Here is a 14,062-nt window from a genome sequence, read left to right as displayed (position 1 = left end):
ACCTCATTTGTAGCTGGTGAGAGGGTTATTAAGGCTCTCCCTTAGTTGTAGGGACTTAGGGACTCTACTTTTATTTCCTTAGGCTGTTGCTTTGAAGTCGCCTTTAGCTCCAGGACACCAGCTAACTTCTGCCCTGCCTGTCCAGCCCACAGCTGGCCTTGGACACACTGACTGACCTCTGGGAGTTCAACTTGTCACTCTTCACCTGAGCATCAGGGAGGAGCTGGTAAGAATTTTCTTTCTTTCAGTCCTGATTGGAAGTGGTCTGGATGCTGCAGACTGCTGTGAGCAGAGCTGTGGTGTCTAAACCTTGCCAAGCCCCTGACCTGTCTGGCCAGGGAGAGTCCTTCCCTCTGGCATGGAGCAGGCCCTGACATGGTGGATGCAGGAGGCTTTGACGACAAAGCACGTGGCATCACTCATCTTCACCCTCCCAGGGTGGGTGTAGTGAAATATGATCTGAAGGTTCCTGGCTGCTCTGGGCAGTGAAGCAGCACTGAGCAGGGCTGTGACAGCCTCAGCATGGTTGCCTGTTCCAACAGGGAGCAAGGCTCTGGGATATACATGACAGCCAGCTTGTGTATGAGCATCCTTGAGGGTGACATTGTGCTGTGTAATCCCAGCACTCCAGGCTCCGGCACACGCAGTGTGCCTCTCAGCTGTTCACACATGGATGCCACCACCTGCACTGTCCCATTAGTTCTAAGATCCATGTCTGAAGGACTTTTCAGACTTTCCCCTGGCTCTGCTCCGGTGACCTCACAGGCTTTCTTGGCCTTCCTTCCCTTGCACTGTCTTGCCTGAGCCTCCCTTGGCTCCTTGAGAGCCCTCTCCTCTGTGTCTGCAGCCATCTGCAGCCTCTCTGGGTCTCTGTGTTTCATCACCTCCCATTGGGAACTCCTCTTGGTGCTCTCACATCTTGCTGATGTTCGGCATCATCTGTGCTCCAGAAGGAGAGACTGTGCTTCCCCTGGGATCCTGCTTCCAAACCCAGCAGGGTGTGGGCGTGTGTATCATCTCTGCCCAGCATGGATGCACATTTTCCCTCCATCTGCAGCGTTTGCTTGATGATTAGGGAAATGCAGGACATAGTGGAGAGGGTGAAGACTTCACAGCAGCTCTAAATCCACCCTGACCTTTGCCCCTTTCCCCCGGATTGTGTTGCCACTTACACACAGAGCCCCACATTCAGTTTGGGGGGTCTCTACACTGGGTTGAAAGCTGACACTGGGAGCCATGTAAGCTGAAGCCCTTGATTTGCTTTAGCTGATGGAGCAGCTTTTCGCTGTCCTCCCTTCTGTTAAAGTCCCTGGTGAGATTCTGGCATGCCATGTGGCTAGGAGACAGCAGGGAGGATTACTGCTAGGACTCACAGAGACACCGGCTCCTGTGGAGAGTGATTAGCAACTCATCATGCACTCCTGGCTCCTGAGAGCCTTGGGAAGCTGATTAGGGACGGCAGAAATGTATTCCTGACTGGGAGCAGGGCAGATCAGAGCTGCAGCAGTGTCTGAGCGCATGGTCAGGGGATGGGAGCAATGTTTTTCACACTATTTGTATCTGATGGGAGTCACTCACAGTTCTAGCAGATGCATTATTACACTGACACTGTTGTGCTTGACAGGAAGAGCTGAAAATTCCCGTCCGAGGTTGGGCCCAGCCATCAGGGCACGGTGGGCGCCGGAGCGGGCAGCACGGCCAGGGCGGTCTGTGCCGGGCCTGGGGCTCCTCTGCCCTCCCCTCACAGGCGCTTTGCCTTCAGGATCTCACTGCCACCACCGCACCGCTGTGTGCTTAACAGGGATCTCCCAGCTCTGCTGGGAAGAGCGAACAGCCCGGCTCTCTCCGAGGCGGACTTCCATCCTCCGGCCTCCATCCCGCACTGGGGACAGGGACACACGGCTGGGCTCGGGCTGCGCTGGGCTGGGTTCGGCTTCAGGGGATCGCCGCGCTCGGAGGGGCCGGGCTCGGCTCTGCTGGGTTTGGCTGCGCTGGGCTCGACCTGGCTCGGCTCGGCTCGGCTCGACCTGGCACGAGCTACGGTTCGGTTCGGTCCGGCTCGGCTGAGGGCAAAAGCGCTCGGGCTGCGCCGCCCGGCTGTGGTGCCCCGCGCTGTCCAGAAGGGGGCGCCTCCCGGCGGCGTCTCGGCCAGTGGCGGCCCGCACCGCCCCGCTGGCCCCGCCCCTCTTTGTTGCGGCGGCCAATGGGAGCGCGCCGCGGGCGGGCGGGCGGCCGGTCGCGCGGTAACGCGCGGCATGGCGCGCGGCGCGGGGCGCGCCCCCTGCGCGGCCGCGGCCGGTACCGGGGTCGGGATGGGGCGCCCGGAGCGAGCGGGCCGGCGTCGCTAGCGAGGGACCGCCCCCGCCCGGCCTCCTCCGCACGCCCCTCACAGGCGCACACACGCACACACACACACACACACACACACACACACACACACACACACACACACACACATACACACACATACATACATACATACATACATACAAAGAGCGGCCGGGCGGCGGCGGCGAGGCCGTGGGGCGCATCCCGGCAGCGGTCCTAGTCCCGGTGCCGGTCCCGGGCATGGCCGCGGGGCCATGACGGGCGTGGCGGGCCGCGGCGGCGGCTGCCGCGGGAGCGGGCGGCGTGCGGCGGCCGGCAAGGAGGGCGGCCGGTCGCGGAGCGCTCAGCCGCGGGCGGCGGGCGGCGGCGGCAGCGGGAGCGGCGGGGGCTCGGAGGAGGAGGAGCAGGAGCAGCAGCGGGACGGCGGCTCGCTCTTCCTGGTGAACAAGAGCGGCTTCCCCATGGACGGGCAGACCTGGGAGCGCATGTGGGGCCACGTGGAGCGGGTGCACCCCGACGGCGGGGCCGTGGCCGCGGCCATCCGGAGCGCCGCCCGCCTGGCTCGGGTAAGGCGGAGCCGCCGTGCGTCCCTCGTGCGGGGCGGCGGGTGACAGCCAGCCCCGGGGCCGCGTCCTGCGGCTGCCGCGGTCCGCCGCTCCGGGGCCGGCTCGGAGGGGGTGACACCGCTGCCCGCAGGATGCTCTGGGACACTGCGGGGATGGACGGGGTATCCGCTGTCCCAAAGCGCCCGGAACGGGGAACGGGGCTGCGGGTGCTTAGGGGATGCGCTGGGTGTCCTGGGGAACAAGCAAGAAGAAAATTCCTCGTTTTAGCTTGGGGAGAAAAAACCAGAAAACAAAAGTTAAATCTTCAGGGACTGAGTGAAGCATTTTGTGCAATTTCAAGCAGGTTTTTGTTTTGCTTTTGGAACACAGGTGTTTCCTTAAACACAGCGTTGCTCCTCAAATGTAACAAGGGATTTAAAACTCAGACATTTCTTTTCCAGTATGTGGAAAGATTCCAAATGCTTTTGTCTGATATGTTCCTCAGTACAAGCCCCAAACAGCTCTGCCTCACCCAAGTCTTTTTCCTCCAGACAGCAAATAAAATGTTGATGTCTGCTGCTGTTCCAAGGCTTCTTGACACTGTGCTGCATTAGTGCTCACAATGTCTTTAACACTCTCTGCTTTGGCAGATTTTGAGCTTGATTCACTGCTCACATCAGGCAGCATTAATGTGAGCTGACCGCTGGAGTCTGGCTTGGTTCATACCCCTGTGTGTGTTGGGGTGAGATGGTTGGGCTGCTGCTGTCATGGTCCAAGCTGTCAGTGATACTGACATGAACCATATGCCTGTTCTATTCATGGAGTAGAAAGGAAATTCTGTGCACAGGGAAGTTGAAATCTTGTTGTGTAGGGCTGTATTGAGAAGGTGCTTGTCAAATAAGCTGCGGGCTGAGAAGGCCTTTCATCTCTCTTCTGCAATGTTCAGTCTAGTGCAGGTGCAGAAGGGACTATCTCTCTCCTCTCTGCTCTCCTTGTGCTGGAACCAGCCTTTGTTTGGCTGGGGGAGCACATCCAACTAAAGAATAATCAGGTTATGCTGAGTTTGTGGTTCCTTGCTGTGGTTCATCTTGTACTTACACAAGCACTTGAGGTGGAAATGAAGGGGCAGGGACTGGGCAGAACTTCTTGTTCCAGCAGCCTGACCAGCTTATGCCAGTCCGGATGGCCTGCAAGCCCACTTGGTGTTAAGAGATGGCAAAGCACATGCTAGACTTGACTTTCATCCTTTACTTCCCAGCTCCAGAGCACATAACTTTTACAGGAGACACCCTTGGTGACTGACAGAGCATCTGGTGACGACATGCCAGTGGCTCCAATGTCTGGCCTGCACACTGTATTCCTGTGGTAATGTCCCAGAGAGCACTGCCCATGGCTTCTTCCTCAGTGCCACAGCTCTGGGATCACTCTCTGTAGCATCTGTGTAAGCTGTGCAGAAAAAAAATGTTTTGAAATCTGCCTTGCCACATCATTTGATGTTGATGCTCAGTGCCCAGTGCTATAGGAGTTGTACTCCTCCAGCAGTGCCTGGATGCAAAATCTCTGTTACAGTGATTAGTTTCTTCAGAGGCAGGAGGACCTGGTGCCCTCTGTGACTAAGTAGCTGTTGCTGGCTGAGTGTGGCACCTCTGGGGTCAGAAAGTAGTTTGAGGACTGTCTGGTCCTTATTAGGGCAGACAGAGCTCGGGTGAGCAAATGAAGGTTAGGGGTATTTTGCCAAAGTGATAGTGGATTACCAAAGTTGTGATGGTAATTTCTGGGTCAGAGTAGGAATGTGAGTGGAGACTTGTTCCTTAAATGGTGGTACAAATTATTTTAATTGGCTTGTGCTGCAGGGTGTGTGTCACCCTGCAAAAGACCAGGTGCTGCTGTTTGGGAATTATGAGGGAAACTCATGCCTGTGAGAAGATGATTTGTAATCTGCTTGCATGGGTAGTTGGTTCAGGCTGAGTGAGTGGCATGTGCAACTGCTCCATTTCTGCATCTGATCTGTTCCTAATCCCTAGTGATGGGAGAGAGTTTTCATCCCCTCTCCAAGAAGCTCCGCTTGATTGCTCTAATCATCTTGGCATTAGTCTCAGCAATCATACACGCAGGGTGTAAGTAGCTTCTGACTGTGTCTGTGAGGTTTGTCCTTACTGCAATGAATGCAAGCTGCAGAGGTGCAGGGCTGCATGTCTCTCAGAGGGGGAGTCCTTACACAAAGCTGGCCTGTCTGCAAGGGCTCTTTTGGAACCTGTGGGCTCCCCACCTCTGGCTGTTGGCTTGAGCTCTGCAAATAGTGCAGGCTCACGGTTTGGAAGGGCTGTGCAATCCTTTACTTGTTCTGTGATCTTGGAGGTACTTGGAGATTGTAATAAATTAAACCTCTCAGCAGCTTTGAGAACTCATGCCTGTCAGCTTCATCTGTGCTGAGTAACAGAGTGCTTGCAGGGGGAGCTGGTAGAAAATGACTTTCTGGTCATTAAGTGAGACAGTGGATTTGGGCAAAAGGAGTTCCACACAGGATGTTTGTGGTAAAGTGAGACTACAGCATTTCCAGCCATGGGATGAGCCTCTAGTTCTGCCACGTGGTCTTGCACTGCAGCAGCTCCACTGTCTGGAGCTGCAGTTCCTTGGAAAGACTGATATAAGGTCAAGGCTTTTCATCTGACTTGCCTCTGAGTTTCACTTGCTTTTCAAATTCATGGCCTGTAGTGCTGTGTCTGCATTTCCTCTTGCCATCCATGACCTCTTGCCTGCTCCTTGCTGCTCTGGATGCATCCCAGGAGCTGGAGGGCTGCATCCTCAATGGAAACAGAGCTGTGCTTTTCTGCACTTGTATCGTGCAGCCCTGGCTTCTGCTCCATGCTGAGTGGGTGCCCAGATCAGTCCTTCTGCAGCTGGGGCAGAATCAGGGAGGGAAACATGTTTGGAGGGAGTGGGAGTGGTGTGTGGCTCCCCAGTGCCTGGCCTGGCTGGCAGCATGGTGTGTGTCCTGCCTGCCCTGCGTGGAGAGAGGAGAGCAGTGCTGCCCTGTGTGGCATCAGGCTTATGGATGCTGCTCCCTTCTTGCCTGAGATCTGGAGGAGCTTGAGCCTTCTGGCCCAGCAGGCCTGCTGAGGTAACTGGAATGTGTTCTAGCCAGTGGGAAAACCCTGGTTCTCTTTTCTAGGCTGTGCTCTGGTATCTGACACCATCAACCTCCTTGGATAATGTGATCACCTACCTTGGAGATGGGGAGCACCTCACCTGGAGTGTGAACCTGTCCCCTTGGTGAGGGTGGCCTCTGTGGGTTTCAGGAAGGGCTGTGTCTGTCCACACTGCTGCTGTCCCTGTGGGATGCTGTCCTGGCTCCCACAGCAGGGTGAGGGCTGGGAGAAGGATGGAATTCCCACCTCTGCAGGCCCCTCTCTGGCTGGGGCTCCCATTGCTCGGGTGTTGTGTAAGTGCAGGCATGCACCTAGAGCTTCTGTATCCTTGAAGCAAAGGACTGAGTGTATTGGAGCAGAAATGGCCCTCCCAGGGAGGTGTGACAGCCCTGCCAGAGTTACCTTTGTCAGCTTCTTGCTGCTTCTGGAACCTGAGCCTTATCTGGTGTGTTGAGGCCTTTGTGCTGGAAGGGACAGGTGAATAATTCATCCAGCCCAAAGGGGCTGGGTGGGAAAGGAACCTGTGGAACCAAAAGAAAATTCCTCTAATGAAGAGCTTAGGCATGAAAATCATGATTAAGAAGTGCTAATGAGTCTTGCTCATAACTCCCAGTGGTGAGAGGAGACAGCCCATGTGTGCAGCCACCATGTAGCACTGGGATGGCGGGGGCGAGCTGGAAGCCTTGCCATCTGCTTGCCACTTACAGTTTGTTTCTGTGTGCCAGGAGTGTAGGAGTCTCTGGTTTGGTGTTTTCTCCCTCCTTCTCCAAGATGTATTTACTGCTTTGCTGTAGTAACTTGCTGCGTGTAGTAAATTCTGGGTTTTGTTGCCTTGGGATTACCAGTGCTCATTCTCTGAAAGCAAACACACAATCTTAACAGAGATGGGTACTGGAGAGGACAGTCTTTGTGGCAAAGATGCCCCATACCACCTGAGCTTGCTGTTCTTATCAGTAATTGCTGACTTGAAGTATATTAAGGACAGTGATATGTCACTTTATGAGCTTTAAACTGGTTACACCAGTGTGGTCCCACAGACACTTTTCTTTGCACCTTGTCACAGCTGCCCAAATTGCTGGTTCCTGAATTTGAGTCTGCATTAATATTCAAATTGCTTCCTCCACTGTGTTTGTGAGAATTGTGCTGACTTCTTTTTAGTCGTGCTGCCTACTTTAATATCTGCTGACCCCATATTTTGCAGTTTCACCCCTGAAATAAGTGGACTTGGGACAAGGTTGTGCCCCTTTCCTGCATGGCTGCAGGCTCAGGAGCCAAATAGCTGTGGGGATTAAACGTGGATTGAGGGCCTGCCTTCTTAAAATGCTTAGGCACAAGCAGATGTCTTATGAGATTTTGGAAAAATCCCATTATGTTGCCAGTCTATATCTTTAAGTGTCTTAATGTCATTAAATATTTGGGTTCCAGGTGGTCTTCTGGGTGCTGTGCTCTCCCTCCCCAGCAAGCGTGCTGCAGACATATGGCAGATGGGAAATTATGCAGCCCAGGATCCTTGTCTCCTTTTATCTTTCTCTTGTGGTAAAGGAGGCCAGAAATGAGACTTGAAATGGCTTCCAGGGGGAGGGAGCACAGCAGAGTCAGTGCTGGGACTCTGCTCATCCAAACTGCCCTGTGCTGGGGGATGGGAATGGGAAGCAGAGGCTTTCTGTGCTGCACTGCCTGCCTGCATAGGGGCTGTTTGAGGGATGCTCTGATGATCAGCCTGCCACGGTCTCTGTGCAGGGCAGGGCTGGCTCTGCTGCTGGGGCAGCCCCCGTGGTCAGCAGGATGACTTTGCCTGATGCCTGAGCTCACGTGGGGCTTAAGCCATCTGTGCTGCAGCGTGGTGTTGCACTGAGCACATGCCACTGCTCAGTAAATCACTTATCTGCTCTGCAGGGAGCCCTGCCTGTCTAACCTCTTCATCTTCTTTCTCGTGTCCAGCCCTCAGTGCCGCCAGTGCCAAACTACAAGCTCTCCATGTCAATCCCAGAATGGCTCCAGGCAATACAGACCTACATGAAGATGCTGCAGTATCCTTCTCCTGTGTGTGTTCTCTGGAATGAAGGCTGACTTGTGCCTGGTGTGAATTAACAGAGCTCTACTGAAGCTTTAGCTGGTTGCAAGGGCTTGGGATCATTTGGGGGTAAAGGGATGCCTCCAGGGATTTGTGATAGCTCCAGCAGCACTGAGCTTGTCATAGCAGTCCTCTGGGAGATGTAATAGCTTTAAATTATACTGAAAAATTTAACTGGAGTGACATTGGTGGGAATAGAAGTGCTTATTTTGAAGTTGATGTATGAGGATATTATGATTGGATCATGATGCCTGGAGAAATAATATGGTATCTTGTCATAAAGCCACTAAGAGGGAGCCAGTGTTATGTCAAACCCTCTCTCCCTGTGCCTGGGCAGCCCCTGAGGATTGCCTGTGTGCTCAGCCTGCAGGGAGTGCTTGTCACTGGGGTGGGGGGCACAAGCAGCTGTCCTGACCCCAAGGTGGGCAGGCTTGCCTGTGACACAGGAACTGACCAAAGGCATCTCCCTTCCACATGTTCCACCTTGCTTGGGGATTCATCAGGGATCTACACATCTGTCTAGCCTGTCTGTCACTGCCTCACGCCCAATTCCTGCCTTTCCATTGCTGACAGATAATTTCAGGGAAGGTTGCTGGCCCAGATGCTGCTCTTCTGTTTCCCTTTTTTCCTAAACTCTGCCTTTCTGTGTACGTGGGGAAACTGGGGGGATGAGGAATGAGTGTGAAGTGCTGGTAAGGATTAAGAAGGATACGGGAGGCAGCTGGAAGAGCATCCAGAAATAGCAGGCGTGGTGAGCCGGGGGCAGTCGTGGCTGGGATCAAGGCAGGCCTGGAGCTGCAGCAGCTGCCCTGGGCAGGGAGCCTGGGCCTGCCTGCTCTGCAGGGAGATGGTGCATTTCTCTTCTCTATGGCAGCCACTGGGCCAGGACAGGAGGCTTCTTGCTCCCTGGGATTGTGCCAGAGAGGATACCGTGCCATACAGAGCTCCAAAAATGACATTATCCCCCACCTCCCCCCACAGTGGATTTGAAATCCTGAATTCTGCTGTGTAGCAGGAGCAGGCCTTAGGCACAGGGTTTGGGTCTGTGTTCAGAAAAACTTCAAAGGGGGGCTGGGGAGCAGCGTCTGGGCTTCCTTTGAGGGCTGCAGGACGTGTGCTTTGTGCAGAGCACCCTGAGAGGGCCTCATGAGTTAGTTTTGAAGGCAGGAGGGAAGTAAAGCCTTGTTTGTGGAAAGCTCTGAACTCTAATTGAAGTCAGTTCAAGCATCCTGCTGAGAGCTGGAGTTTTTATTTAGGCTATGGTTATACATACAGCAGCTGTGCTATTTATACTTTGCAAGCAACTCTCAGCTTCCATGGGGTCACCTGCTAGTGCCCTGGTAGCATCAGTTTTACTGGCATGAACATTCTGATGGGAATAGAATTTAGGTACTAGATACTAGGTTAGGAAGGAGATTCAACTGGAAAAGTAACCTATCAAAAATAAGGGCAGTGTGATTTTTTTTTTTTTTTTTTTTACAAAACTTAATTGGGTTTTTTGTTTTGTTTTTGTTTTTACTGAACAGATTGTTTTCCTGGTCTGATTTATTGCATTGCTGCTTGGACGGAAATACACAAGGAGCAGGGAAGAGGCTGCTTCTGTTGATGCTGCTAGGAAGGTGGTGCTGAGATTTGATTGACTGTCTGCTGGCATCATTTTGTGATGAACTTTTCTGCAATTAGTGTTAACTAATGACCTTGGCTTGCACGTAGCTGGTTGTTTTCATTTCAAGAGCATTGTGTTTTTAGAGAATGGTTTCTATTTTCTAAGTGTGAAGGGATGCACCTGCAATGATTTTGGTTGACAGGTCACAGTGAGCCATGAGGCTGATGGAGTTAAAAGACTTCTAAAGGAAATAAGTTTTTTCAGACCATGGATTATGTTGATTGGTTAGGGTAAGCTATGAAAGCTTTCTCTGGCCCATATGGGAGACTTTTTTCCAAACTTGCAACCTAGTAGTGAGCAGGACCTAGTGCAAAAGAGAGTCTAAAACCTTCAAATGCTGAGTTTGAGTGTCATTTTAGATGGTCAACCTTAATATATGATTCTGCACCTACTGCTGTTAATAAGTCATATAAAAAGACAAGTGACAAGTTTTGCTTTATTTTACATGCCATATGTTTCATATCTGAGAGTCAACAGCTTTTACTGTCTGTTTTGTGTTTCAGCAGGACCTCAGAACTGAAATTCACCTTTTCAGCAGTGTTATTTTATTGCTTGGCTGTTCCAGTTCCTTTCCCTTAACAGGCAAAATGCAGATACAATCACACGGGAACACAGTTCTTCGAGATCAGAAAGAGCAGACCTCTGAGTGGGTAAGTGCCACTGGAATTGCTCTGGGGTCCTTGTCCCTGATCAGCTGGCATTGCAGCACTGCAGCACATGGCATGGGAGGGCTGTGTCCTCTGTGCTCCTGTGGCAGGGCCAAAGCTGCCTCTGTTGCTGCCTTTGCAAGGAGTGTCCCAGCTTGCTGCGGGGTGCCAAAAGGACCATCGAGTGGAAGGGCTGCTCTTACTCAGCAGCTGTGTGGGAGCTGCTTGGCTGCAGGCCAGAGCTGCGTGCACAGGGCTGGGAAAACTCTCTGCTTATTGGTGTTGGGCTGGGAGGGCTGGGTGCTTTTCTGGAAACTGAGTAAGTCCTGATATTCTGGTTGTGCTGAAATGCCCTTTGCAGGTGTAGGAAGGGATTAGCTGTGTGAAGTGCAGCAGGAGTTTGGACATCCTGGGCACAGCAGTTTTCCCTGGAGGCTCACAATGGACTGTTTAAGTTGTGTCTGTGCTTCTGCCTTGCTGCTTATCTTGCTGTTTTGTCCATGTGGTGGGTTTGTGCTGGCTGGTGATGAGTTGTGCAGTGGAGCTATGAACATGTGCCCAGGGAGCCTGGTGGCAGAGAGCTGGGGTCTTTTGTGTGTTAGAACTGCATCATACTTGGGACAGCTCTTTAACAGAACCTAATAAATTAGCAGGTTAGGGCAGGAAGGGTGTTGACAGCATTATGGTTTTATTTTAGGGTGAAATTAAGATAAGCAGAGTATAATTACTCCCATAGACTGCTCTGTCCCTAGCTCTTTCCATTTCTCTGTCAATAAACTAATGGTCCCTCACTCTAAAATTCCAGTTCCCATCTCAGCTTTGTGCTTCAGGTTTTCATCTTGCTGACAGCAATCTTTCTCACCTCCTTTATCTAATGTTCACTGGTCTGGTGGAACTTGTTTAAAACAAATCTTGTGCCTCGAATGATAGATGAGTTTACAGAAGCTTAAACCAATTTTCAAGCTGCTCACTCATTTTTAAATTTGTCCCATTACTTTTTTCAAAGGAAGTGAAGGATGAAAATGAATTATGCTCAGCACTTACCACTTAAAAGGTCGTTGTCTTCCTGGGCTGGATAAAAGCCTGGCTTAGAGGATGGTGCTCTTTCCTAGAAGGGAACAGATAGAGTGCTCACAGCTGGATATGTGCCTGTGGCTTTGAATCACCTCCCAAGTGGAGCCATTTCCTCTGTTTATCTGCCTTAGTGATTGCTTGGGGGCCGGTGTCTGACTCCTCTCTTGCTGCTGCTGGGAACTGCTTGGAATGGGGTGGCAGGACTTCTGTGGGGTTAAGGATGGTGCCCCTGGAAGTGTCCAACCCCTCAGGGGCTGCCAGCTCTCCAGGCACAGTTGCCTGAGCACGGTGTGTGCTGACTCAAGCTGTGCTGCTTTGCTCCTGGATTGGGTGGATGGGAGTGCTGGGAGGAGTGGAGCTGTCAGGAGCACGAGTTGCTGCCCAGATCTGCTGTTCTGCTGTAGGCTCTAACACTTGCCTGGGCTTGGTTTCTCCAGTTTTGAGGAGGAGAATGCATGCAAAGCTGTCTGAAGTTCGTCATTTTTATGAAACCAAAATTCCAGTTGTTTTTATGAAACTTACAGTTTCTGGTTTAGATTTCATATCTTTTAAAATTTACCTGGCCAAGTCAGGAGGATGGGACCAGACTATTTTTAGTGGTCCCCAGTGACAGGACAAGGAGCAATGGGCAGAAGCTGGAAGTTTTATCTAAGTGTGAGGAAGAAAATGTTCACTTTGAGGCTGACAGAGCACTTGAACAGGCTGCCCATAGAGGTTATGGAGTTTCCTTTTGTGGGGATATTCAAAACCTACCTGTGCAACCTGCTCTAAATGAAACTGCTTTAGTAGGAGGGCTGGGCAGATGGTCTCTGGAGGTCCCTTCCAACCCCAGCTTTGGTGTTTCTCTGTGAATAATGCATTGAGGTGTGCACAAAAGCTTCCCTTTCCTTCATCTGGCCAGTTTTCATCAAAGCTGGAAAATCGCTCACACCTCCAAGTTATTTTTCCTGGGAGGTGTGTTCTGCTTTGCAAGAAATCTGCTCCCAGCGTGGCAATGACAGGTGTCCTGTGCTGAGGTGACAATTTTTGTGGTGTGAAAGGTCTCGCTTGCTGCAACACAGTGTTTGGGCAAGCTGCTGAAGGCCTCCAATTGCCACTGGCTCTTGAAAAATGAGGCTGTTCCCAGGGCTTTATTGACACTAAACATATTGCTGATTTCATAATGCGAGGGCTCAAAGTGTTACGAAATCTTTGGCAGCCTCTCCTCAAGACAGCAGTGGTTGGACACAAAGAAGCTGAGTACTAGATGGAAATTGAATATTCATAAATTCATGTCAAAGTGTCCTAAAGCAGCTGGGGCATATTAATGAGTTTTCCTATTATGGAGGGAGGACTAGATATTGTAGAGATTTACTGCCAGCATCAATGTGATGTATGACAAAATAAAAATGTGTGGCTGAGCATAGGAAGAACAGCATAAATTATCTATGTGTGCTCATTAAGGGATACAGTCTTGCTATAACTCAGTATTTACAGTCTCTTTAAAGAAAGTTACTCTTATTATCAACTTGAATTTTAGAGTGCCAGACCACCACGTGGATTGTCTAGACTACAGATAGCACTTTCAGCAATGCTAGATTTCTGTTGGCGTAGCTGTGTGAGTCAGGGTGGCAGAGCTGTGAACCTGTAAACTTGGTGTGCTGTTCTTGTTGTGCTGGCAAACTGTGTCTGAAAATGTGCCTGGGTCTCACCTCTCCTGAGTTGGCTGTATTTGCATAAAATCCAAATTTATGGGTGTCGCTACATCCACTGTAGGAGTGCTTTGCTTACACAGTATCCTGGGAGAGTGCCCTTCACAGGCTTCATGATGTGCCTTTTTGTACTGAATAGGTAAAGGGCACCCTGTGAAGTTCAGCTCTGCTGATCCGTGTATGTATGCATGTGATATGAATGTTTCAGACACCAGTAGGACTGGTTCTCCTTTTCCCATGCAGGATTATGCTGGCTAAACCTATATTAGACTTTTGTTGTTATGACCAGTCTGATCAAAAATGATACATTTGACTGACATAGTCCTTCTTTTTAAAACTTCCAGGCTTGGATCGTGTAAGAGCTTTAGGAAAAAAGTGTATGTGTGGATACCTAGTAATATCTGTAACTGTGAATTCAATGTCAACAAGCTGTTACTACTGGGTTTGCAAGGAGAGATAAGCCCTCTGGAAGCTTCTGTTCTAGGATGCAGGCATGAGGCACGATGAGGAACAAATCCCTTTATCCTCCACAGAGGATCAGGGGAGGTGCAGTGTTGTTCTGTTCCCTCCAGTAAGTGCCAGCTGAACAGGGGGACCTGCAGCTGAGGCAGAAACTGGTGTTTGGGTGGGTTCTGTGCTCTGTGAGGAATTGGAGCCCAGAAGCTGCTCTGTGAGGAGGGAGAGCCCTTCAGTGGCAGCAGATATGATGTGTGATCAGTTGCAGGGAAGGAGCACGACAGGAGCTGTCACGTGGCAACAACGCAACCAAATAACAGGGAAGGGGACATGGGGAATAATTCTGTTTCCACACACCATGTTATTAAGGAACACTGATGGGGCTGTAAAGAAAAATGGGCTCATAGCATTTCCAGACAATAGGCTGCAGAA

The 14,062-nt window shown here is 51.3% G+C and overlaps 1 protein-coding gene across 1 annotated transcript in view; it reads left to right on the top strand.

The window, feature by feature from the left end:
* The first annotated feature begins 2,582 nt into the window (after positions 1–2,582).
* The window catches only part of VASH2 (vasohibin 2), a 34,618-nt gene continuing 23,138 nt past the window's right edge, over positions 2,583–14,062 (top strand). Inside the window, exons 1-3 of the mRNA XM_059468236.1 lie at positions 2,583–2,894; positions 7,964–8,052; positions 10,356–10,412. Of these exons, the coding sequence (XP_059324219.1) occupies positions 2,583–2,894; positions 7,964–8,052; positions 10,356–10,412 (458 nt within the window). The remainder of the gene's footprint in view (positions 2,895–7,963; positions 8,053–10,355; positions 10,413–14,062) is intronic.

This window comes from Ammospiza nelsoni, chromosome 3 (assembly GCF_027579445.1).
Source record: "Ammospiza nelsoni isolate bAmmNel1 chromosome 3, bAmmNel1.pri, whole genome shotgun sequence".
NCBI lineage: Eukaryota > Metazoa > Chordata > Aves > Passeriformes > Passerellidae > Ammospiza > Ammospiza nelsoni.
This window is presented reverse-complemented; position numbering and strand designations above follow the sequence as displayed.